At 33.4% G+C, this 27,789-nt stretch overlaps 4 protein-coding genes across 4 annotated transcripts; all 4 read left to right on the forward strand.

The window, feature by feature from the left end:
* Nucleotides 1-8,920: 8,920 nt before the first annotated feature.
* Nucleotides 8,921-10,372, forward strand: LOC136977336 (cholinesterase-like). The gene is made up of 3 exons (XM_067272802.1): nucleotides 8,921-9,367; nucleotides 9,833-10,040; nucleotides 10,089-10,372. Exons 1-3 carry the CDS (start codon nucleotides 8,921-8,923, stop codon nucleotides 10,370-10,372), a joined length of 939 nt encoding a protein of 312 aa, XP_067128903.1.
* Nucleotides 10,373-11,930: 1,558 nt separating this feature from the next.
* Nucleotides 11,931-12,611, forward strand: LOC136977337 (uncharacterized). The gene has a single exon (XM_067272803.1). It carries the CDS (start codon nucleotides 11,931-11,933, stop codon nucleotides 12,609-12,611), a length of 681 nt encoding a protein of 226 aa, XP_067128904.1.
* Nucleotides 12,612-16,216: 3,605 nt separating this feature from the next.
* On the forward strand, nucleotides 16,217-17,621 carry LOC136977315 (uncharacterized). Its single transcript, XM_067272786.1, has 4 exons — nucleotides 16,217-17,013; nucleotides 17,111-17,179; nucleotides 17,268-17,357; nucleotides 17,463-17,621. Exons 1-4 carry the CDS (start codon nucleotides 16,501-16,503, stop codon nucleotides 17,556-17,558), a joined length of 768 nt encoding a protein of 255 aa, XP_067128887.1. The 5' UTR covers nucleotides 16,217-16,500; the 3' UTR covers nucleotides 17,559-17,621.
* A 9,295-nt stretch (nucleotides 17,622-26,916) lies between these two features.
* LOC136977338 (uncharacterized) lies at nucleotides 26,917-27,258 on the forward strand. Its single transcript, XM_067272804.1, has one exon. The coding sequence runs from the start codon at nucleotides 26,917-26,919 to the stop codon at nucleotides 27,256-27,258; it is 342 nt and encodes a 113-aa protein (XP_067128905.1).
* Nucleotides 27,259-27,789: the final 531 nt, after the last annotated feature.

The following is a 27,789-nucleotide window of genomic DNA, read 5'->3' on the forward strand; positions in this document are numbered from 1 at the left end:
TTAATTTATTTAATTTAAAATATATGCTCTTCATCTCAAGAGAAGGCGTTGACATCTGAAGCACTGCCTGTGAACGTCGAGAAGGTGAAGACCCAAATCATTACTAAATGAGTGACCTATGCGATAGTGAATAGTAGTTTCAGTTTACAAAATTCTTTAACTATACTGTGTACATTTCTTTTAAAATATTATTAAAATAAAATAATTAGTTACGTTCCGGTTTTTTATTTGCCAGAGGTGCTCACTGTTATACGTTAAATAAATTTTTCGTAATTTCATGCAATTCTAATGATTAATTTATGTAAATTCTATTGAATTTGTGTTGGATTTGGTGGTTGCACGACAGCTTATCGGTTTAAAATTCTATCAACGAGTTGCGTAACTTTTCCGGATGTTATGAGATTTTATGTAAAAAAAACCTTTTATATAATTAATCATAATAAATAACTAAAATTGTGTGTGGCGCTATCTGTTATGAGATTTTGTTAATTAAAAATACAGAAAGTTTTTATATTATTAAATGGCAAAAAGGTTAATTTTGAGGATAGAGATGAGTTTTATAAACATCGTAAATGCTAATAACCAGTCTTTACTCTTTATTAAGTCTGGCTTCTCTGAAGATATGACACGTGACAACCCCTATCTCCCCACCACCTCGACCATTAACTACCAAAATTTAATAGCATCATTGTCCCTTATATACAAGTTTCATTACAAATTTTGTCGTTTACATTGTACTTATTACATTTGTTTTGTTTTATTTTATTATGTAACCTCCTAAGCCACGGAGGGCTTTGTCTGTTTTCCCCCCAAAGGAGCTGTTCATACGCGTTTTGTGTGTTGAGCACCAAGGCAAGTTAGCCGTTATGGGGCTCCTAATACCTCAAGTTGTAGAGGCAGTTATTCTGTACACAACTATATGTTTGTAATTTGTATTCATTGATGTTATACAATTGGCTCTCGGGTGGCACACTGTAGTCTCATATTTCACACTTTCCTGTCATTCTTTTCTTTTCTTCATTCTTCTAACTTCTATAACTCTTCATATTTCTTTTTCCAAAACTATACCTATTGGTGGAGGCCTTCTAATCCTTTGGCAAATGTAAAATGTAAAATGTACTTATTACATTCGTGCAGTTCAACAAGATATTAGAAAAAAATTGAATTAATTAATTGTAAATTATCGCATTGGCATAGCGTAATGGTATTTAAATTAATTTGTATTGGTAAATTGTTGGTGTAATCGGTGAATATTGAAAATACAACGCTTTAACCTCTGTCAGAAGGTGCAAAATATAAATTTCATGTAGTTACTTCACGACCATTTAGAATTATTGATTGACCAGTGTCTATTTGGCTATTTTTAAAACTATATCTGGCAACCAATTACAATTAACGTTCTTACTAATTTTTATTAGGGAAAACAAATATTCTGTAACTAAATATATATTTTTCATCAAAATATATAAAATACGTTTACCTAAGCAATCAATAAAAATGCATGCAAATGACGAGAAAAATTTCATTCTCGTAACCCAATTTTTAACAAGCAATTATTTTATTATGATATCCTCACAATGCTGGTCTGCAGTTTTTAATTTATTTAATTTAAAAAATATGCTCTTCACCTCAAATCAGTAGTCTTTCTCCAGTACATTATACTTTTTCTCTTAGCAATAGAGTCGTGCCCGGCATTTATTGACCTCCTATCAGGGGGACATTTTGAATTGAAATAACGTCACTTTCCTTATACATCGGAAATTCATATATAGTTAATCGGGATCTACTGCACCTAAGCTTTCTAAATCTGTTGTCGAATTTTATCTCCGTTCCTCAGATTAAGGAATGAAAACAGTGGGAATTTATATGTCTGTATTTTTTCAAATTGCAACCAAATAATTTATTAATCAGGAATTTCGTTTAAGCAGTGTCTGAAAGTAGCATTGAACCATTCAGAAAACGTCAAAACGTTGACACAACTTCTGACGAAATTAATTAGTGATATCATTAAGCATTATAAGAGTGGGCTGGTGCAATAGACCAATAGGAATATCCATGATGCTAAGATAATGCGAACAGAATAAAGAATACGTTATTCCTTTTGAGTTAAAAGTGTATGAAGAAGACAAAATATATAATTTTAGGTTATTTATTGTAAATACGCATGTAAATGCACAAATATAATTGTAAGAATCAAAAAAGGATCATTATTGGTACATCAACAAAAGAACTTGATTGTTTAAATACAATGGAGCATCTACATTCGTTTTACAGTAAAGTGAAAAATGAATTAAGTAGCCATCAAGATGCTCTGGTAGCCGTCATGCTGCATCATTATTTGCTTTCCAATGGAATGCGTTTCATAGGCGTGGGAGAGGAATGGGCTAAACCCATCGAGAACTTCCAAGGAGACAAAATACCCCACAACTGGAACTCCAGTCAAGAATCGTATAAACTGAGATACGAGGATGATTATGCTAATCGATTTTTGTTGAAAGTGTCCAGATACGAAAGGAAAAACGAAGGGAATCTTCTTTTTGTCTATTTACGTGATTTGCAAAATAATAGGGCATGCGGCACCATCGTTAGTATTAAACATTGTGCCACGGACACTGAGACGTGGTGGAAACGTTCAGAAACAGCGTATACAAAAGGCGTCGTTGTATATGAATGCGTTCTGAAACGTATGAAGGAATTTCTCTTAAATCCGGAAAAAATGGAAAGTGGAGTTAAGTCGGAGAAAAACGAAGAAAGCGCTGAATTTTTATCTAAAACAGCAACTAAAATACAAGAAATTATGAGTAAAACACAGGAGAAACAATCACCGGAGCCTTCGAGTAAGATTGCGAAGAAAAACGTCACAAATACTTCATCAAAGGCACCGAATAAGGAAGCGCCGGAACCTTCATCAAAGGAAAATGAACAGAAAGTTTCCAAGAAGAATAAAAAGGTTTCTAAAAAATAAAGATAAACAGTTTCGACAGTAAAAAAAAAACAAAATTTTTTTTAAAGTTGCAATGAACAAAAGATAATTTTAATTTTAAATTATATTAGGTAATTTCTCGTTTTTCTAAGAACTTATTTTGTACTCTAATTATTTACAGAAATAAACAAAATTCTATAAGAAATGACATTCGTCATTCTATTATAAAGTCGATGTAATTTCCTTGTATCCGTCAGTGTCTCATTTCGAAGCCGACATGCTTGCAAATAGTCTGCTGCCTAATTCTGGTTACCCAACATCGTATGTTTTACATTTGCGTGAGGCTCTTTTTCTCATTACAGAAAACAATTATTTTCAATTTAACTTCAAAAAGTATATAAACAAACCCAGGGAGTACCTATGGGTTTCCTACTGTCGCCTATTTTGGCAGAGCTCATCATGAGGAATGTAGAATATCGTATTTTCAGTGCCCCTTTGACCATCCGCTATCCCATTATGTATTTACGCTATGTTGACGACATACTACATGCATGCGATGGCTAAACAGTTGAATTAGATAAATTTATTCAAGTGTTAGCTTCTGTATACCCTTCGATCAATTTCACTGTAGAGGACGAACAAAATACCAGTATCTCCTTCTTGGATCTACAAATATACAGATCTCCCGATCTTATATTTCTGTACATCATAGAAACAACAAAGCACTGCACATTGTTCTCGCTGCAGCTTTCTAACCTTCATACTTTGTGAATTCTGCTATGACATTTCTCATTCGGAGAACGTATCTTCTCCCTTCCACCCAGGCACTGGTGGATGAAAAATTGCAATTGCAATATAATAGACATTATATAATTATTCGTTAATGTCGAACATGAAAATTTCAAGATTTTTCTGTTCAGAAACGAAAATCTAGGAAATATCCTGATAAATTGCGGATAATAAAAGTTTCGTTGTTAAAGTTCTTGATGGAAAATGGTTACTTGCAATAAGTGTTTAGATAATACAACAGGTAAATAATTCCACATCATATTAATGACCCGAAGCTATTCCACGAAAAGATGACACCGAAAATAAGCATGGAATTTTTAAAATGATATTCAAGGCAAGCCACACGCTGAAGGGAAGCCTCTGTCCGCTTAACAGAGGTTTTGGAGTACAACAAATATTGACTGCAGAAAACGCTGTCATCTTACATCTACTGTTCTATCATTATTCTGGGACAGAGCGGGTCTCATAGGAACTATACATTAATAACAAAATAAGATTAATAATACTTCTTACTAGTAAATTATTATTATTTTTCCAGAAGAAAGAACTTTTATATAAAATTATTTAGAAAATTTCTCAGCAGGAGTTCTAAGTGAAATTATGTATTTAAAGCAGAAATAAGGATGCTTTGTGTTTACAAAATTTAATTAGAATATTTAAATGAATAGAAGAGTAAAAATAACATTAATTTATTTATATTTAGGTTACAATTTTGTTAATAAAGTTTTAAACTTTAGAGTAAATAAACCCCTAATTAAATAGAAAACAATTGTTTTTTCATATTGTTTAAGTATCAATTTCCTTTTAAAAAATTTTCTTTTTTCAAAAAAAATTAATTGATTTAACTTCACAGTTAGTTTAACCGTTGTTATTTTGTCTGTACCGCATTTTATCAGAGACAAAGACTATTGGGTTTTATTCTCATCATTCTTTATTCCACTATGCATTTCGGGTGCAATCTTTTTCGTCCACTTTGCGGTAACACCTGATGAGGGGCGCAAACTAGACGGAAAAGATTTCACCCAAAATGCATAGTGGAATAAAAAATGATGAGAATAAAACCCAATAGTCTTTGTCTCTGATAAAATGCGGTACAGACAAAATAACAACGGTTAAACTAACTGTGAAGTTAAATCAATTAATTTTTTTTTTGAAAAAAGAAAATTTTTTTAAAGGAAATTGATACTTAAACAATATATAAAATAACCGCACCATTAATATCTAATACTTATAGAAAATTGATTTTCCTCTCGCTTGGTGGAAGCATAGAATAGATTACTAAAAGCTGGAATGTGCTTCCATCTAGTGATAACAAATATTAAATTACTACAGTTAGGACGACTTTAGTCACCTGATTTCTGTGAGAAGCCAGGTGACTACCTCAGGATTAGTTATAGGATATTCTCCAGCATCTAAAACAGATGAATCTACAATACGCTTCATTGCCATAAACTACAAGAAAACTGCTTCAGGAATAAATAAAACAATTTTTTTAATTCGAAAATAATTCGGGTTGTGATGACCTTCCCTGCAACAGGCCAAGAACGTATAACATAACGAATTCAGCAACGAAGCAACGAGTTTATTTACTTTCCCGGCAACATCCCGCCTCTGTTATTAAAAAAACTTTTTATATTTTTAACTATTATAAAATGACAAAAAAGCTTAAGTTTGAGGGCAGGGAGGGGTTATATAAAAAATTGTAAATGCTAATAACGAGTAAAATCGTCATTACGTCCGACCCTACTCGAGATATACACAATCCCCAATATCTCCTCACCCTTCCGACCTGTAATCATCAAAATTCAATTGCATTCACCCTCTAATAAACAAACCACCCTGCAAAATTTCAGAAATTTTCGACAAAAAGCACAAGAATTATTAAGCTCCAAAGAGGATTAACAAAATCGTGCCCTCTCATACACACACACATATTAACATCCATACATACAGAAAAAACCCTGAATATTTTTGCATTTCTCAACGTTTCAAGGTGTCTGTCTTGAGTCCAAAAATGTAAAAATCTTGGGGTGGGGAGTCATTTTTCGACCGATTGCCATACTTCCCTCTGTTATATATAACAGCCGGGAAAGTAAAATCAAAGCAGAGAAAAGAAACAAGTACAAAGTGTTACGACACACTATAAGTATATAATTTTTAAAATAATAGATAAAGGCATGTTATATTCCCGAGGGCTATCTTTTTTCTGAGGGGGAGTACGAATCGATAGTCTTTAGACTTGTGTACTGAAATTAAAGGGTTATTAATTATCAGCTCGGTACTGGCAGTTGTATATAACATATACATGTTTTGTTGACACGAATATATAATATTTCCACACAAAAGTAAAGGTTTGTCACACTTAAAATCAGTTAATATCTGTGAATCGAAGCTTAAAAAGAGTTTAAAAAATTGTCTATGTATTTGATCGTTTCCTAAAATATTTCGTCACTCTTCATCTCATTACATCACCGGTTTAATGCCTGGCAGCGCATTGTCTCGTGACACAGTACACGTTTTCGCGTTTAAAACTTCGGCCTCAACCTCGCTATTATATTGTTATATAATGAAAATAACTAGATTATAATTGTAAAGGTAATTAAATTAGTAACTCTAACACAGTTTATTAAATTAAATAGTTTTATTAGTTTAAAACATGTTTTTCTTGTTGTAAATTAATGGATTTTCTATTTATTAACGTAACAGAGTTAGTTGTGGGAAAATCGTCGTAAAGTGAGTCTTCGATTTCTCGTATACTCTACGTCGTAAACCGCGATTTGGTTTATGATATTATAATCATAACAATACAGTATATCAAATACCGGAATGTGGAATAACAGCTTTTAAATGCTGTCATAACAAAATATCTACGCATAAATTGCTATAAAACTTGATAAACTTGCTTATAAACCTGTATTTTAGTGTTTAGAGCATATCCGGAAGAAGAAGTGTGAGAAAATGAAATATTGTAAACTACGTGAACATATATTATGTTCAGTTTTAATATTGGGCAAAATAATTTGAAAATTGCTAATTTCTTTGTACTGTCTACACAAAATGAGAAATCGATTTACGAGCATCAGTAAACATTATTATCTTCTATATTCTAGAATGAAGAGAGATCATCTTCATTCTAGAACAGCGGTTCCCAACCTTTTTTTGACCAGGGACCACTTTGATTTCATTGTTGTTAGCAGGGACCACAAGGTTTAAGAAAAATAAACTTTAATCAAAACTTTTAATATAAGTAATCGTTAAACTCAAGACTTTTGCTTTAACAGTACCATTATAATAGAAAACATAACATTTTTAGTAAAAATTAAATTCAGTTTGTATCAATATGGAAATAATAATTTAAAATAAATAAAAGTTTTAAATCTTTCGCGGACCATAGACCACTGGTGGTCCACGGACCACTGGTTGGGAACCGCTGTTCTAGAATATAGAACGATATTAATGTTTACTGATGTAAAATGTACTCGTCTAAAAGTATATGATATATTGGTAATCATCTTCCACCTAATAACATGATAGAAAGATGGTTCGAATTCTCACAAAAAAGAATCGAACCACAAACCGCTTGAAAATATCACGAATTAGTAGATTCGTGGTTCGATTCCTGTTTATGAGATATTATAAATTAGAAAGAAATTTATCGGCAACATTATTTTCTAATCCTTGTGTCGACATATTGTTATAGTTGCCAGCCATTTTCCTTTATTTTCTTCTGTTAATCGACAATATGCTAACAGCTTTCTTCTCCCGTTTTCTTCATCTCTTATTAAAGACGTCTCAAAGATCTTTTGCCAGTACGAAAAGTTTTCCGTGATTTTTTTATAGCTTGGGTTTTAGCCGTATTAGTGTAAGTTTAAGTAATACTCTATCTATCTAATCGATGCTGACTGTTTCTTTTCTTATTTTGTTACCCTCTTCTTGGCATACTCCACAAGAGTTTCATTTCATGATGATTATATTGTGCTTCTGTTTCTTTTCACCGTCCATGTTTCGTAACTAAGAATGGGGATGACGTAACTGTTGTACAATTCTTTTCTATGTAGAGCTGACGACTTGATCCCCAAACTCTCTGAACGCATATTGTAAAGCATGGCTTTGATCTTATCTCGTTAGTTATCGGTCACGTTCTACTGCTCGATCACCCACAAAATCGTTTAAGTCATTTCACGTCTTCTATCATTGTTCCGCTGTTCCTCAAGGCTAACGACCATTTCTTCATTCTTTTCTGACCTTACCTTTTAATACATATTTTTTTTTAAATATTGATTTATAGTATTTTGTAAATATTTTCCCATTGTGTTTCTGTTAACTGTCATTATAAAAGGTTGAAGAATAAAGTTCAACCTTTTATAATAACAGTTCGAATACTTGTTCTTCTATTTATAAAGATTTTGTATTTTTTAACCTACTCCTATCTTAACTTGTAAAATTCTTTCAAATAATTTTACACAATGACGTAGCAAAGTGATTCCACTGCAATTTTGGCATTTTCTTCTTCAGTTGTTTTTATATAATATATTAGTATTATTAGAATTGGTCTAATCTTGAGGTATTGTTTTGTTCTTCAATATGAAATTGAAGATATTTACTCGTGAAAGTCTAGTTTCACCGGAATTCATCAACATCAGATGATCTTCCGCCTTTCTGTTGAAGTATTTGTTATGGTGAGTTTTTATATGTACTGTATCTTTTGTTCTATTTGTGTTTAGTAAATTTTTGAAATGTCAACTACATTTTCATTATCTCTTCCTTAATGATCACTTTGTCTTTTGTATATACTTATTTATTATCACTATATGTTCTTAACTGAACTGCGTAAGTCACTTTCTTGCTTCCATTTTCTTTTTTGAATTCATTTTTTTATTATTATCTCCTTTATTATCTCCTTTTCTACCCTGTTTTTCTGCTTCTTCTTTCTTTCTAATTTAAATTTCATAAATGTTTTCAACGCCATAATTTTTCCTGCAACTGTAGTTCCACCATTTTATTTTCTTGTCCTTTTCCTTAACTCGTTCTTTCATATACCTCCTCAGCAATTTTTACTATTATGTTTTAAGATTATTCTACTGCATTTTTCAGGTAAATAAATTATATTATTTAATTAAAAATCATTAGAAATTATTTTCTCTTCAATTTTTCTCTGTTAAGAAGTTCTCATTTCACTATTGATTAAAACAAAAAGTATAATTTAAAATGACTTATATTTTAGAATTACAGATGAAGTCGTCGATACTATTAAAGATTGCGTTGGAAATTTGCATTATATCTCAATGCATGCAACAAGCACACAATTCTTCCATCTTAGGAAAAGTTTCGGGCAAAGAAGTAAAAGTTGGAGATGAATATGTTCATGCTTACTTAGGCATACCATACGTAACTCCTCCAGTTGGAAATTTAAGATTTCAGGAACCGCGACACGTGAGAGCTTGGAATTCTGTGTATAATGCAACACGGAAACCGCTTGCTTGCGTGCAAGATTTATTCTTTGAAAATGAGTGGTTGAAACTTGATCGAAAAGACATAAGCGAAGATTGTCTTTACATCAATGTGTGGGTTCCTGCTTCTAAACGGGATCGGGAACCATTTGCTACCATGGTTTGGATTTACGGAAGAGGATTTATTGCCAGCAGCTCAAATCAGGTTATTTATGATGGCTCGGTGTTAGCATCCATAGGAAACGTTATTATTGTCTCATTCAATTATCGTGTTGGCACATTTGGTTATGCAAATTTTGAACAGAAATGCGCGCGTGGAAATATGGGAATGCTGGATTAAGTAATGGGGTTCAAATGAGTTCATCGGAATATAGAGAATTTCGGTGGTGATAAGGACTTGATAACGATATTTGGTGAAAGTGCAGGTTCCATCTCAGTTGCGGATCATTTGATCTCACCAATGACGAAGGGGTTATTTAAACAAGCAATCCTACAAAGTGGAAGTAATTATCTGAAAACTTATACGGCAGATCCTAGAGTAAACTTCGAATTGATATCGAAGTTCGCTGAGGAATTAGGTTGTACAGGGATTGACACGTTAAACTGCATGAGGAATGTAAATCCTTTTGATATAGCAGCAATCTGAAAGAAATATATACTAAACGAACAGAGAATTGCAAGTTTTGTTCCACAAAAAGGACTTCTATATCTTCCAGAGAATCCATTTTATAATATTGATATCGGCAAATTTCACGATGTGGATGTTTTCATAGGAGAAACTAAGGATGAAGGTTTAACTCTTGCAGCCGGTTATAAGCCAGAAATATGGAATGAAGAGAATCCCACCCTGTCAAAATCGGAAGTAAAAAACTTTTTAGGTAATTTCTATGATTCACTGTTTCACCGTTCGTAATTTCACCGTTTAGGTGAACGTCTCGATCGCCTTTTTGAGGAATATTTAGGAAACGTGTCCGAAGCAGATTCCTCCACCATCCTTCAGCAGTTTATCAAAGCTCTGGGAAATGGAACATTGTTTTGTCCTATATTGCATCTGGCTGAGAAACTGTCGCGATACAACAGGAAGGTCTTCCATTATACTTTCAATCACACTCGATTCCAATCGGAAGCGAAGGAATGGGCAGGAGTAATTCATTTCGAAGATGTCTACTTCGTGTTTGGAATGCCTTTTGTAAGAAGAAGTGCGATTTAGCAGAAGAATAATTGAATTGTGGACTTCTTTTTGCCAAAACAGGGTAAGTCACTTCTCTTATTAATAATTCTGCTAATGTGTTACTTTTAAATTTTAATAAAATGTCAAGTATATAATTAATTTTTATTAACAAATTGGATTTGTGCACCATTGATACGACTTCTAAATAAGTTTCACGATTCAGGTGAATGCCCTACTTGTTGTTCCAAATTAATACGTCTCGTATTAGTGTTGATAAATCGAAGCAAATCCACCTTTTTATCGAAAACGTCGTAATGTGGGATATCCAGTTTTTTACCAAGTCCCTCAATTTTCGATTGTTCTGCTATAAATTTTTCAGCAAGGAATATTTCAGAATACATTATGACACTTTAAGAATATGAAACAATAACTTAAACTGAAAATGCAAAGGATGAAGTTTAGTTTTTAATATTTATTCTTGTGATCTTTCAGTTTATTTGATTGATGCTCTGAAAAAAATTACTGAAGTCTGACTTTCTGTTCTTTATTCTTCATTGAAAGAAAAGAAACTAATTTACTCTATCAATGTCTACTGCTTTTTAAAATATAAGTGCTTATCCTTATTTTGTTTTTGTTTCAGGAAACCTTCGTACAACGGAATGGAATTTGAATGGAAGACATTCGACCAGGAAAAACGAAACTGCCTTTCTTTAACTCTAGGAAACTTTCATCTTAGAAATGCAACAATAGAAAAATGCAATTTTTTGAGAATTTCCGCGATTATAATTAATTAATGGAGAGAAATAATTTTGAATAACGTATATTTTTAATTTCTTTATGTAATTGAATGAAATGAAATGTGATATTGTATTTTATGAATTACGGTAAAAATATACGAGAAACTATGTATCTCGTGTTTATTATATAGTAATCCATATGAGTGAAATTGCGAAAAATTGCTCTTAGGTTTAGAATTGTCTACAGATTAATTATAAATTCGTTGGAGAAAGTTAATATTGTTTTAAATAGCTTCACAATACTTCTTTAATTACATTACTACTATAGAAGACCGAAGAGACGGATTTCTTTCTAACAATAAAAATTTAAGTATTATATAATATGGGAATTATATTTCATTTTAATCTTCAATATGGATAATAAATTCCTTGTGTAAAGAAGTATTACTTTCGGTTCACTATTGACGTTTTCATTAATCAGTTCGTGTTTTTAACGATGAAATTATGTATCATTAAATAATATACAATAACTTGTTGATTTGAAAGTTAACGCATTGTAAATCATTGTTTTTAAGCAATTTTATTAAAAACGAAAGCCTAAGATAGTTACGTTTTGTTTAACAGTGTTGCACCCATGGTGGATATGCTTGCTGAGAAATATTCACCAATAGTGTAATTTGCTACCAAAAAGTGGTACAATGGTGCATTGTTAAAAGTTTATGCACAACACATAATATACTATTTGTAGGCTATTTATTGTAAATATGCATGTGAATGTAAAAACATAATCGTAAGAATCGAAAGAGGATGATTATTAGCACATTAACAAAGGAAAGATCCGATTGTTTACATAATTTATAATGGAGCATCTACAATCGTTTCACAGTAACGTTAAAGATCAATTAAGCAGCCAAGAAGATGCTCTGGTCGTCATGCTGCATCACTATTTGCTTTCCAACGCACTGCACTGCGTAGGCGTGGGAGAGGAATGGGTCGAACCCATAAAGAAGATCCAAAGAGACAAAATGCCCCAAAACTGGAACTTCACGAAAGAATCCTATAAACTGAGATACGTGGATGACAACGCTAATCGATTCTTGTTGAAAGTGTCCATATACGATGGGAAAAGTGAGGAAAAACTTCTTTTTGTCTACTTACATTATTTGCAAAAGAAAAGGGCATGCGGCACCATCGTTAGTATTAAACAATGTGCTATAGACACGGTGAATTCGTGGAAACAATCGGAAACAGCGTATAAAATAAACGTCAAAATATATCAAGACATTCTAAAACGTATGAAAGAATTCCTCTTGAATCCGGAAAAAATGGAAAGCAGTGACTTTTCATCTAAAACAGAGACTAAAAGAGAAGAGAGTAAGAGTGAAACACAAGGGAAACAATTACCAAAGTCTTCGCCTAAGACTGCGAAGGAAAACGTCACTGGTACTTCAAAAGCTGTGAAAAAGGAAGCTCCGGAATCTCCATCAAAGGCTAGTGAACAAGAAGTCTCCAAGAAGAAAAAAAAGGTTTCTTCAAAATAAAGATTAACAGTTTCTACAGTAAAAACAGAAACTTTTTAAAGTTGCAGTCAACGAAAGATTATTCTAAATTGTTTATGAAATATTTTAATAAATTATATTAAATAATTTCTGGTCCTTTGGAGACTTATTTTACATTCCACTGATTTACAGATAAAACTAAATTCTATAAGAAATATCCTACGTAATTCTACTATCCGTTAATTTCGAACAAGAAAACTTCGAGTGTTTTACTTTTCAGAAACGAAAACAATACCCCTGATAAAACCGGAAAATTCCTTGATGAATTGCAGATTGAAGAGGATGAAAAGCTCATGTATGTAAATTTATTATGAAAAATGTTTATATATTTTAATGAATGTTACATAATACAATAGGCAAAGATTCTACCTTAAATAGCCTACATTGCAGTGTGTACTGATTATACACTCGTCCATAATTCTCATTTAATGTGTAGTCGAAGCATATACATATTAGGCGTTTTTGCATAAAACTACGGCTGGTGATTCCATTTTTGAACCATCTCCCCAAATACGCCGAGAATACATGTAGCTTTCATGTACCAAGTCAAAACAAAATTCTTTACACTGTCCGCTTAAACTAGAGTATTTATTAATGTTTGAAAAATCGTCTATATTGAATGGACATTTCAGAAGAATTAATGTTAAACAAGTGAAATTATGAATTTACTATTTAAAATTTGTAATTAATTATTTTAACTAGTACTTTAAGAAATGAAATTTTGAATTTGTTCGCAGTCTTGTGTTTACTGAACTAATTAAAAACGAATATCGTCTTGTTCAATTATTTATAGTTAATATAAACATTAATGTTAATTTTCCGCAATTGAGTGCATTACAAATAATTTGAAATGATGGTTTTAATGATTTTTCTGCACAGATGCATCGATTCCCAGGTTGTTTTTTGTGAAGAACTTGCAGACAAGTTGAAGTTAATTTTCAAAACAATCGATTGGATTCTTACATTTCAAATATTTATTCATCGATATTCACAAACTCACAATTTTTTCCTGTTTAATTTTTACAACTCGAGTTTGAGTTACATTAATGATGTGACATTGTATTTCAGATGGGCGCCCGTACATTGAGGCACTTGGAACTCGTCGCTGATTTCAAATGATTTGTTATGTGAAAAGGCGATGAAAATATCTTATAAGACTTACTGTTGAAGGAATTTTTACGATTATCAAGAAAAGCACCCCAAAATAGGAATATTTAAAAAATTTCATTGAGTTAATTTTCGAGAACAATCTTTCGTTTGTATGTTTAAATACCTTAGATGTGTTATTTTCTTTCTCTCATTTTTTAGACATTGTACACTAGTTCTAGTTTGTTGAATGTTAAAAATCAAATAAAGCCACGCGACAAGAAAATAAGCATTTGTCTATTTGAATGAGAATCATCTATTAAAGCACTAGATCAAACTAATTGTACCATGTATAATTCTATTATGTAGAACAAAGAGTAGTAAATAGTTTATGTATATTATGCAAAATTACATTAGTTTTCGTGAAGATAAACCCAATTTTCTCTTGTTAGAAGCTATCGTTTTGCTTCTGGTGCCGAAAACTTCAACATGAAAATTTTTCTTATGAATTTTTGTTGTACAAGTGACGTTTTAATGAGAGACTGTGATTATACTTTTTTGTTTATTGGTGATGCAAGCGACTAGAACAGGTAAAATAATTGGAAGGTCAAGCCACGTGTATGTGAGTTCTTGTGTATTCTTTGAAGAATAGACATTTAGAAGCCTCTGTTGTATTATAATGAATAATTTCCTTTCCCCTCTGTATGTTTCGTATCCGAAACAATTCTTACTGATCTTATATACTTTTAATTCTTTATTAATTAAAGACTCTTGAATGGCCGAGTGGATAACACTACTAAACACTGGGCAAACTCGCGCCCCGTGTGCAGCAGTTTTTTCCACAACTGAAGTAAACCAGAAAAACCCCACGCGTTCAGCCCGTTGTGAGGTTTTCTGGGTTTTCTTCACTTGAATAGCAAATAGAGGTCAAATGTCCTCTCGAGATTACATACTAACAATATTCAAATAAGGGTCAGTTTCTATGAAAATTATATGAATTTATGTACAATATGAGACATTGTTAAGATATAATTAAAAACTCTTAGAAGAAGGAACCAGACACACATTAACTGTAAATGCCTTATGTAATTTTCAGCGAAACACGTGCAAAAAGTTCAAGGAAAATGAATCTATTTCAGAAATTTTAATTCGAAACAAAATATAAGATAACAAACATTTATAAAATGAGATTTTAAAATTGTTTCTTTAATGTCTACAACCATTACTGCACGAGGAATTCAATCGATTGTTAATTAGACAAACATTAATATATCCTTCCATTAATGTAATCGCGAAGCTAAAGTATAAAACTTTTGAAATATGAGTTTTAAAACTCATATTTCAAAAATCTTATACTTCAGCTTCGCGATTACATTAATGGAAGGAGTCATTAATATTGTCAAGAGAGGAATTTCTTTAAAACTAATGGTCGAGTGAATAATGAACACTGGCCTGTTTGTGAGAGACGAACCCACGACCAACTGGTTGGGGATCACTGCTTGTCAACGGATGGCCGCGTGGGGGTTTTTCGAACTATTTACGTGTCTGACCTAAATACCTGAATTTCTACATCTAAATAGGGGTCATTTACCCATAAAAGTCTTCCCAAGAGGCAACTCGCCCATGTATTACGTTGCTCTACACCATGAATCAAATGCAGTTATGTGTCATGTACGACACATAAGTGGGCTGGGTAGTGCTAGGAAAAAGTACAAATATTAAAGTAATGATAAAATAAGAAAAGAAGATAAATAACGCTAAATGAACGAGACTAAATAGAAATTGATAAAGCATTACTTCTGCAAATATATATATACTTTTCAGAAAAGCAGTTACAAACTTTTGAGGATAGAAAATGACTCAAAAAGGATATAATTTCAGAAATTTTTATTGGAGATTAAATATAGGCAACAAACATCTACAGAATGAGATTTTAAAATTGTTTCATTAATGTATGCACCATTATTGGAAGAGTGAATCAATCGATCACTAATTTGGTAAACATCTTTAATATGCATTAGTCTAGATTCATGTTTGCATAAATAGAAAACGTCGCTGATGTCGTGTACACAAAGAATTTTAATCTAGAGAAAATGACTAAAAGCACTCATGTTAGGGAGACATTACACGTGTCTCTCTGAATGTAACGTCAGAATTTATAACGTAAAATCACGAGATTAGCCATCCAATGAGATTTATTATCGTATCACATAGAAACAACAAGCGATTTGCGCAAATCACTAATAGCTTTCGTTTTATTTCAAAAGTCTCCCTTTAGAGATTTCAAGAAGCATACTTATATTTGTTCAAGTATCTATATTTATACATAAAAGTATGTAAAATTGTTTTGCGATTAATACAGATTAACATGCAGCCTCAAGAGCAACACGAAAACTGCTGTTGTCTGTCGTGCCGAGTACAAAGTAACCTACGAATGCTGGAAATTTTTGGCTTTAGAACAAATCCGGATTCAAAAAGTACATTTGTCTCAAAAATTTATCGTGTGTTCGTACAAAGTATACTGATAGCGAGTAACGTCAACATTCTAATTTACATCTTTCTGACAGGGGAAACAAGAAATCGGTACACTGGAAATATTTCTCTTCTATTTAAAGACGATTTCATCTTTCATTGTCTGGTAATACTCTCCTTTACCTTGTCTGTTATTCTCTTATATTACGGCTTTCAAGATATTCTCAATCGAAGTCTCTTACACCGTATTGTCACTAAATACTGCAAGCATTTCGAACACAGAAGACTGCGACCGGCTTTCATTCAATATAAAATGTCCAATTGGCTTTGCACTTCTTCGCTAATCTTTGTGGTGTTTACGGTTATTGTTCACTCGATTGCTTATTCGTTTATTGCAAACAAAGAAACCGTTCCTATGGTTGTATTTCATTTCTTTTTGACTAGTTATGAAATATTTTACGGAGTGCAAATTATCATTTATATAATTCTCATATTGTCTGATATTGGAATCACATTGGAGCACGAATTGTCCTTGTTTTCTCATCAATTGGAAGAACGAATTTGTAATGGTGAAAGAAACGATTTTCGATACGTCGTAGAGCGACACGAGGAATTCTGCTACGTCCTTTTCGCCTTCGACGATGTTGTTAACTTCTTAACTGCCGGTTATTATTTGTTTCAACTGACGATGACGTCACTCTGCTTGTACAATGGAGTGTTAGGAAGTGGAAACATACTGATGAAATGCGCTAATGTGGTATACCTGCTGTTCAGTATGCTCGTTTTCGTCACGCTTACTTTAGCCACGGCGAAATTACCAAAAACTGTAAGTCTTTTATACGCTGTAATCTCAACTAATTCATGTAACGAGTTCGTAATGCATATAATAACTACTAAGATCTATAACTGTGTTTTAATTACAGATGCAACGAATCCGTCCCATTCTCGAGCTCCTCTTCTTCTATGAAGCGAAACTCTCCAACAAGATGAAGGTACGCTGTTTTCTTAAGAGTCGATTTAGTATTATTTTGACATTGAATTTCATATTCTAATGTATACAACTACGTATTTATGTTACAGATTATTTCCTATAGAAAGAGATTAGGTAACTTTCCTATAGGGATTACCGTTGCCAATGTTTTTACAGTCACAAAGGAAAGCATCCCCAAGGTAGAAATATTTAAAAATTGTAAAGTATTTGGTCTTCATCAATTGAATACTTTTTCGTTATTCTTGTAATTTGTTCTTTTCGTATTTTAATTATTTTATTTTCAGATTTGTCACACGATGTATTCTTGCTTCACAAGTCTGTTAAATGTAAAACATGAGATAGATGCATGCAAACAAGTGTACGAACAATTTTCTATTTGAATGAAACATGGTTTCGTCAGCCATTTTTGATTTCAATAGAACTCGAGGAACACTCGAGTATCGCAAGCCATGCTACAGCAGAGTTACAGTATAAGAGAATGTCGTTCAAAAATACAATGATTTCCGAAGTTTATAAAAAAAACGGGACCATCGGAAACTTATTCTTCTTTACATATTTCAAATTAATTTTTTAAAAATATTTTATAATAAATCAATACTTCATGTTTATATCCACCAAACACACATTTTGAAAGAGTTACATGTATTTTGCAATGAATTTACAAAAGAAAATAGTTAATATGGTTTGTTCCCAGAATGCACGTTGGACTATGTAAAAGAGGCAATTAATTAATCTTTAGAGAGGAATTGACTATATTGAAACTTGTTCACTGAATATTTAATTTTGCAGAAAAATATTATTTTATAAATGAAAAAAACTGAAAATCAAATGCTTTTACTCTACATTACCTCGGCTTTCCTTAGTCACTGCAAGTACTATTTTCTTGGTCACTGCTAGTTCTATTACTTGGCTATTCATGTTCTGAAGAGAATTCCTGTTCCTGTGTAAATAGTTGAATACATGACAATTACGTTATTAAGTTATATTCATTAACATTTGTAAAATTAATTGAAACTATATTTACAGCTTAATTAAAAGTATAACGCTCTTTTAGAATCTTATAATTCCTGTGGATATAGGGATGGAATACGTTATTTGAAACATTGACTATATTAGAATAGCATAAAAGTCCGGGAGGTTGGTCAGATATAGTTGATAAAATAAGGCCTTAATTTAATAAGCAATGCTGTGGTGAGAGGAGATAAAGATGTGAAATCTAGTTTAGAATATTCGAGACAATTATCTAGATGGGAGCACATATAACTGTCAGTTTTAATTATTAATAAGATATTACTTTCACACTTCTCAAGCTATACAAAAATAATATAAATACACTTTTAATAGTTACAGGCATAGCTACGGCTCTGCCTGTAGCTAATAGAGTTGTGCTAACTTCTTGACTGCAAAGGCCAAGAAGTTAGCACCACTGAATGAACATTTCAATAGTATAAATCATTCTTCTGCTGCACAACTCCGCTTGATAGAATAGAGTTAGATTATATTTTCTTCTGTGATGATCCCGCAACTGCAATTATTAACTGTCTAAAACGGATTGTCACTATCACCTATAAAATTCTATACGGATTTATCATGTATATTAATAATATTGTTTATAAATATTGCATTCTGTATATCCATGTAGTAGTGTTTTTAAATTTTAATAAATGGAAACGTGCAAGTGATGTGTTTATTGTAAAAACTCTTTAAAAATCTATTAATGTGGAACACAATATAGTGTCATTGACAAATTAAATAAAATTAGCTATTATTATTCCCGTAGTTAACGGGAATAGCTAATTTTATTTGCAACAAAGCATTTCCATTGAATTCAACGCTTTCCTAACAGTGGCACGATGAAGATATGAAGACTTCCATATAATTGAAGCATGGAAAAATCTGGGAAATTTGCATTTATATTTAAAATTCTCAAGCCTTTGTAACGCATCTGTAATATCTCCGCTTTAATATAAAATATACGTAAAATAAGTAAATAATATTACAAATATTTTAATTGAAATAGAGTGCTTCCAGAAAGTAACTAAGTTAGGTAAGAAAACGATAGATTTTGGCTGTTAGTTTGTATAATGGAATGCTGGTCACTTAGATGCACCGTTATATAGTGTAATATCGATTGCATAATTACAGAGGTTTGTACAGTAAACATTATTTACATTAAATAGTAGCTATAGTAATAACATTGAGGTAAATAAGACCTATTATTAAGTGATATATTTGCTGGCAAGGTTCTTTTAAAATTACAGTTTGAAGACAATGTTGCTTAAGTCATGTTTTCATTAGTTGTCAAGTCGCGAATTTTAAACCCACTCATAACGATGGAACATGGGTGTCTGTGCATTATAAATTTTTACTGGAGAATAGCGTTGAAGTGCATGCTAACTATCACGTTACGGGGCATCTTGAAAGTACAGTACAGTAGATTGGCTTCAGCTAATTTTTCCAAGGAAAAAAATCTTTGCGCAACGTCTGAAGATGTTTCGAAAACATTGAAACGGGTCGTCCAGTTGTTAGTTCTGTTCTAGTTGTTTGAGTCGTGCTATCCTTTCTAGAAGAAAGTATAAATTACCATGTTTAATTTCGCATCGAATTACTTATCTCTTACTCTTTTAACCATGAATGAAAAGCGCATCAATATATATAATTAACTTAGTTTATTATATTGTATATACTTTTATACTCATAAAATACGATACAATCTCGGTAAGTCAACATATATGAAACCGGTACAGTGTCGGATTAGTAAGTTGCTAAATTATTGGAAGATCACAAACAAAATTCACAACGTGGAGTCAACTGATAATGACACAGAAAAACATATTTGATCAGTAGATGAAAACATTCGAGGGTGCTGTCAATGCCGGAAAATCAGTGTTAACAATTTTATAGATTCTATTTAATTTAACTTTATTTAATGAATTAAAAAATATCCCCTTTTAAGTCTTATCCTTCTTTATCGCAGCAATACGATCCAATCTTTTAAAGGTGAATGAAAAACGTGATTCGAGTTCGAGTCTGGCTTGGTACAGAAATTTTGAAGAATGGATTGACACGAACATATCAAACTCAGTCCGTTATAACTCGTCATACTGTGATTATGTTCGAAGTCATTTTAGGCACAAGAAAAGGATCTCTTCATTCATGCGAAGCAGAAAGAATTTAAATTACCTGTACTTTTCTTAACAATTCAACCATATTTAGTAAAATTTTTAATATATGGTAACATGCTTACCAAAACGTGGAGAATACGTTAAATTTGTGAAAATACTCTACAGTAAATTAATCGCCCACTAACGCAAAAGCAGTTTAGTGGCAAGAGATGAATAACCAAAATGTATTTAAGAAATATATCACTGAAGTCTACGACACAAATTGGATTATACATGTTTTCCTATTAGAGTTGTAGATTTTCATGCTTAACGTAGGAAGAGATGCTCGATACGAATAAGCGTTATGAATATGCAAAGTCAAAAAAGTAATTTTTCAACGTTACAAACGGTGAAGGATGAATTAATACGGATTTCAAGTAACAACGGTATATATGCAAATACAATTAGCGAATCAAAACATAAACATCCAGTGGAATGAATGAACTCTCGAAAACTTGTAACTATGAAATCAACGAATGATTCTGTTGGAATGGTTCTTCTGTATTTTGATTTTAGCGTTGCTACAGGCATTATTTTGGCAACTCGAATAAAAGTTTTAATCTGTTTCGCTCATTACGAGGATTGTTCAATCGCACAAGATTTTAAAGTTTATACTCTTACTAATCTTACACTCAGTGACGCCCGCCAGAGATGCAAATGAAACGCACTCGGCTATGAAAAGGGGCACCCTATATTACAACAAGGAGCTTCAAACTCTACTACGAAGTCAAATCTCTACTATAATTAGCGTTCCCACAAGGTGGCAATGGTTGCATTCGGGCTTGCTTGGCTACGAAAACAAAGACTGGGAAAACAAGGAGCAACATATTACAAATTACATGGGTCAATAAACAAGCATAATTCATTAGTTTCCTTTATCTATATATATAATCGAAACGAGTTGATGATGATGATGATGATGATGATGATGATGATGATGATGATAATAATAATAATAATAATAATAATAACTCTCCCATGGTCACCACCTGGTCGTGGTGGGAGAGCCCAGTAATTTTACTGATCCATAGGGCAATGCAGGCTGGAGCATAAGCTCCTGGTAGGGACACCCATGCCAGTAAGGTCTATCGGGAGAAATGAAGCTAAGAGTGACCACACCCACATTCTGTGGAGATATTTATTATGGTGATAACTAGATCAAAGTGTGATACCGGCTCGGACGTCGCCCGGGTTAACAAGGTCCGCGTTCGTGAGTTAGGCAGAGGCTCACGTTCGAAAAATAGGCCACAGTCTCCCCTGGTTACCGGTGGCGAAAGCAGCACCGGCCCAAGCATGGCTACTGCAATGCCCTCAACAGATGTGAGGAACCAACCCAGCCTTGGTGTTTCTGTGGCAATGCATCCACAGACCACAAAGGCTGGAAAACCACGCCAACGGATGAAATGGACAGTAGAAATGAACGAGTTTATCATCCGTACTTACTACACAATCACAAAACTTGAAACAAACATGACAGCATACAGACAACAACTACACCATAAATTCACACAACAATATCCTCACCTCACTGTCACGGAACAAAGGGTTGTTGATCAAAAAAGAACAATTATACACAACAACCTTATTGCACAAACAACACTTGAACTTATCAAACAACAGGTTGCTGATCAAATACATCAACAGACAGAAACATCTAACATTAATGAAGATCATGTAACCTGTCAGGATAATCCAGCAACAAGCATTGATAATAACACACATACAACAATTACCACTAATGATACTACAGACACTTCCTCATCCATCACTGATAACATAGACTTGGATTTAGTTAATACGCTCTCACTTATATTTCAGGAAACACTCACTAAATATACAGGTACAGATCCCACACAACGACCACGAATACCAAAAATCAACACGTCAAAGGAAGTAGGAAAAACACTAAATTATGTAAACACTCACTTACTACCACACTACATTCATTCAATTTCTACACTCGCAGACATTCATACATTAGTTTATGCTGGGGCAGTCACAGTAGTGACACACCATGGACTGAAAGTACAATCACAGACAAATACACAGAAAACACAATTCTATCACAAGCCTGCCTGGCAGAGAAGAATAGAAACACAAATAAATGACATTAGACAGCAATTAGGCAGGCTAACACAATACACTAAAAACAACATAACACCCAAATTAAGGAAACAGCTCAAAAACATTTTCAAGAAAATAAAAACACGCACAAAACATGAACATCACAACACACACATTACAGAATACATTGATACACTAAAACAAAAACTTGCTGCCAAAGCACGTAGACTCAATCGATACAAAACATGTACACTACGAAAACAACAAAATAAATTATTTACAAACAATGAAAAACTCTTTTACAGACAAATTAATAACAAAGCAAACACTGATACACAGCACAGTGGCACACCAACAGAAGAAGAACTCACAACATATTGGTCTTCTCTTTGGTCCAGTGCTGTCATGCACAATGCTGATGCAGGCTGGATCGAGGAGGAGAACAGAAACTTGCACAACATACCAACTATGCCCTGTGTTGAAATAAACATACATGATTTCCAATACACTGTTAACAGAACACACAACTGGAAGACACCTGGTGTAGACAACATTCACAATTTCTGGTACAAAAAGTTTACATCACTGCACCAGGAACTAGCTAAACACCTAACACACATCATCATCATCAATCCACAAGACATGCCAAATTTTCTTACTCAGGGCATCACCTACATGAAACCTAAAAACAACAATACCACAGACCCCACACAATACAGACCAATTACATGTCTTCCAACACTCTACAAATTATTGACATCCTGTATTGCAAACAAAATATACAAACATGTTGAAGAACACGACATTCTAACAGAACAACAAAAAGGTTGTCGTAGAAACCACAGGGGATGCAAAGAACAGTTACTCATAGATTCAGTCATTCTACGGCAAGCACACAGACAACACAGAAACATACACATGGCATATATAGACTACAGAAAAGCATTCGACAGTGTTCCACACAGTTGGCTGCTACATATCCTACACATGTACAAAATACATCCATCACTCATTGCATTCTTTCAAAACACTATGCAGCACTGGAGAACAACACTACATCTCAGGGTTAATAACACTTCCATACAAACAAACCAAATTTTTATTAGGCGAGGAATTTTTCAAGGAGATTCCTTGAGTCCTCTCTGGTTCTGCTTAGCCCTGAACCCATTATCCAACATGTTAAACAACACGCAATATGGTTACAATATCAGACACAAAAAAACAACACAGTTTACACTGTCACATCTCATGTACATGGATGACATAAAACTTTATGCATCCACACAAAAACAACTTCATCAACTCCTACAAATCACACATTCATACACCAAGGACATACAAATGGAATTTGGCCTAGATAAATGCAAAACAGTTCACATAGAAAAAGGAATCCTGAAGAAAGAAGATTTTGCACTTGGAAATGGAGACATTATTGAATCCATGGAAGAGGGCGAGTTCTACAAGTATTTAGGATTCCAACAGGCCAAACTAACAGAACATACACAAATAAAGCAAAGATTAATTAAAGAATACCAAAGTAGGTTAAATGCTATTCTCAGAACACAATTAAATGCAAAACACACAGTTAAAGCAATAAACACATATGTCATCCCAGTACTCACATATTCTTTTGGAGTTATACATTGGACTCACACAGATCTTGAGCAACTCCAAAGGAAAACAAGAACAACACTTACTAAGCATAAACAACATCATCCTAAATCCGCCACAGAAAGATTAACCCTTCCACGTAAAGATGGCGGACGTGGCCTGATTGACATAGTTAATCTTCACTACAAACAAATACAGTCACTGCGAGAGTTTTTCTACAAAAAACAAGAAACATCACAATTACATAAAGCAGTAACTCTAGCAGACTCGAATAACACACCATTAAACTTACACTCACATCATATGGACACAACACAACATATAAAAAGCATAGACACCATTAAGCAATCGTGGGCTCGAAAGGCACTCCATGGCAGGCATCCTTACGATCTGGCCCAGGATTTTGTTGACAAAACTGCGTCAAACAGCTGGTTAGCTCGGGGATGCCTCTTTGGGGAGACGGAAGGATTCATGATTGCCATACAGGATCAGGTCATAAATACTAAAAACTACAGAAAACACATACTCAAAGATGCAACACTCACAAATGACACATGCAGAAAATGTCACATCATGCCAGAAACTATACAACACATCACCTCTGGTTGCAAGCTCTTGGCACAGACAGATTATTTACACAGACATAACCAAGTAGCAAATATAATACACCAAGAGCTTGCAAAGAAACACAAATTAGCAGACATCCACGAACCATACTACAAATACATTCCACAGACAGTATTGGAAAACGACACGCACAAAATGTACTACGACAGAGCCATAATCACAGATAAAACAATTTACCACAACAGACCAGACATCACACTCATTGACAAACACAATAAAATCACATACATTATAGACATATCCATTCCAAACACTCACAATATACAAAACGCATGCACTGAAAAAATTAGCAAGTACACAGAACTCGCCCAGGAAATAAGGCATCTGTGGAGGATGGATAGGGTGCTTATTGTACCTGTAGTTCTCTCCTCTACAGGTGTCATACCACACACACTACACAAAAGCCTGGGCACATTAGAATTGAATAGAAACACATACATCACTCTACAGAAGGCCACTATATTGAATACATGTCATATTGTGAGAAAATTCCTGAATACAGACACACACACTGATACACTTCTTTAATTTCTGTTTTGGTTACTATGCCTTGACTTTGGTCCGGCATAGTACTTAGCCACCGGTGTTAACCGAGTATATCTAACTTAACCCAACATAATAATAAAAACACAGTTTACACTGTCACATCTCATGTACATGGATGACATAAAACTTTATGCATCCACACAAAAACAACTTCATCAACTCCTACAAATCACACATTCATACACCAAGGACATACAAATGGAATTTGGCCTAGATAAATGCAAAACACTTCACATAGAAAAAGGAATCCTGAAGAAAGAAGATTTTGCACTTGGAAATGGAGACGTTATTGAATCCATGGAAAAGGGCAAGTTCTACAAGTATTTAGGATTCCAACAGGCCAAACTAACAGAACATACACAAATAAAGCAAAGATTAATTAAAGAATACCAAAGTAGGTTAAATGCTATTCTCAGAACACAGTTAAATGCAAAACATACAGTTAAAGCAATAAACATATATGTTATTCCAGTACTTACATATTCTTTTGGAGTTATACATTGGACTCACACAGATCTTGAGCAACTCCAAAGGAAAACTAGAACAACACTTACTAAGCATAAACAACATCATTCTAAATCCGCCACAGAAAGATTAACCCTTCCACGTAAAGTTGGCGGACGTGGCCTGATTGACATAGTTAACCTTCACTACAAACAAATACAGTCACTGCGAGAGTTTTTCTACAAAAAACAAGAAACATCACAATTACATAAAGCAGTAACTCTAGCAGACTCGAATAACACACCATTAAACTTACACTCACATCATATGGACACAACACAACATATAAAAAGCATAGACACCATTAAGCAATCGTGGGCTCGAAAGGCACTCCATGGCAGGCATCCTTATGATTTGGCCCAGGATTTTGTTGACAAAACTGCGTCAAACAGCTGGTTAGCTCGGGGATGCCTCTTTGGGGAGACGGAAGGATTCATAATCGCCATACAGGCAGGTCATAAATACTAAAAACTACAGAAAACACATACTCAAAGATACAACACTCACAAATGACACATGCAGAAAATGTCACATTTTGCCAGAAACTATACAACACATCACCTCTGGTTGCAAGCTCTTGGCACAGACAGATTATTTACACAGACATAATCAAGTAGCAAATATAATACACCAAGAGCTTGCAAAGAAACACAAATTAGTAGACATCCACAAACCATACTACAAATACATTCCGCAGACAGTATTGGAAAACAACATGCACAAAATGTACTACGACAGAGCCATAATAACAGATAAAACAATTTACCACAACAGACTAGACATCACACTCATTGACAAACACAATAAAATTACATACATTATAGACATATCCATTCCAAACACTCACAATATACAAAACGCATGCACTGAAAAAATTAGCAAGTACACAGAACTCGCCCAGGAAATAAGGCATCTGTGGAGGATGGATAGGGTGCTTATTGTACCTGTTGTTCTCTCCGCTACAGGTGTCATATCACACACACTACACAAAAGCCTGGGCACATTACAATTGAATAGAAACACATACATCACACTACAGAAGGCCACTATATTGAATACATGTCATATTGTGAGAAAATTCCTGAATACAGACACACACACTGATACACTTCTTTAATTTCTGTTTTGGTTACTATGCCTTGACTTTGGTCCGGCATAGTGCACAGCCCCCGGTGTTAACCGAGTATATCTCACTTAACCCAACATAATAATAATAAGGGAAATGCCTATACAAACTGATGTCACTCTATCTCACAATAGACCGGATTTAATTTATGTTGATAAAAATCGCAATAAAACATTCTTAATAGATATAACTGTACCATCAGATTACAACATTGGTGCTAAAGAAATTGAAAAATTAAGTAAATTTCATCTTTTGAAATCTGAAGTTAGCCGTCTATGGAATACACAGACAACTGTCATCCCAATAGTAATAGGAGCAACAGGAATAGTAGCAAAAACCATAAAGAAATACATAGATCAATTAGAATCCAACATTGACATCAGCATTCTTCAGAAACAGGCAGCTATACACACATTTCTCATACTCAGTAGTGCTTGATAATACTATCTTTGTGGTCAACACACCAGATCCAGTCAAGCATAATATGCAGCAATCTCAAGACATACAGCAATCTTCAGACACGCAGCAATTATCAGATAGACATCATTCATCAGTTAATCCAAAGTTACCCAATACGACTGTTGAGACTAGTACACAAAGGTCATCTGGAAACCTTTTAAGAAGAGGAAAAGGGGGGAGAAGAGGAACTACTTGTACTTAAAGTGCATCTAATACAATAAAAGGGTGGAAACAGATACCTTCTTTTCTGTGGGTTACGGGACGAGGTATTTTTTACTCCGATGTAAATCGTGCAAAAATAAAAATAATAATAAATGGGTTAAAGAAATAGAAAAAGCTTCAAGTGAAATTAATGAAGTAGAAGTAGAAGAGATTACAGAAGATCAAGTAAAACTTTGCTGTACGAAAATTAATGAACTGGAAATCACCGGGAATAGACAAAATTCAAAGTTACTACATTAAGTATTTGACTAGCGTTCACAAATACTTTGCCGTATTATTTACACATAT

This window comes from Centruroides vittatus, unplaced genomic scaffold (genome assembly GCF_030686945.1).
Source record: "Centruroides vittatus isolate TY-2023 unplaced genomic scaffold, ASM3068694v2 contig_453, whole genome shotgun sequence".
NCBI lineage: Eukaryota > Metazoa > Arthropoda > Arachnida > Scorpiones > Buthidae > Centruroides > Centruroides vittatus.

Coding starts and splice junctions, on each gene's coding strand:
- LOC136977338 (XM_067272804.1), top strand. CDS start 26,917: ATGCCTATACAAACTGATGTCACTCTATCTCACAATAGACCGGATTTA.
- LOC136977337 (XM_067272803.1), top strand. CDS start 11,931: ATGGAGCATCTACAATCGTTTCACAGTAACGTTAAAGATCAATTAAGC.
- LOC136977336 (XM_067272802.1), top strand. CDS start 8,921: ATGACTTATATTTTAGAATTACAGATGAAGTCGTCGATACTATTAAAG. Junction 9,368..9,832: donor TTGCCAGCAGCTCAAATCAG/GTTATTTATGAT, acceptor CTAAACGAACAG/AGAATTGCAAGTTTTGTTCC. Junction 10,041..10,088: donor GGAAGTAAAAAACTTTTTAG/GTAATTTCTATG, acceptor TTCACCGTTTAG/GTGAACGTCTCGATCGCCTT.
- LOC136977315 (XM_067272786.1), top strand. CDS start 16,501: ATGTCCAATTGGCTTTGCACTTCTTCGCTAATCTTTGTGGTGTTTACG. Junction 17,180..17,267: donor AACTCTCCAACAAGATGAAG/GTACGCTGTTTT, acceptor TTTATGTTACAG/ATTATTTCCTATAGAAAGAG. Junction 17,358..17,462: donor CAAAGGAAAGCATCCCCAAG/GTAGAAATATTT, acceptor TTTTATTTTCAG/ATTTGTCACACGATGTATTC.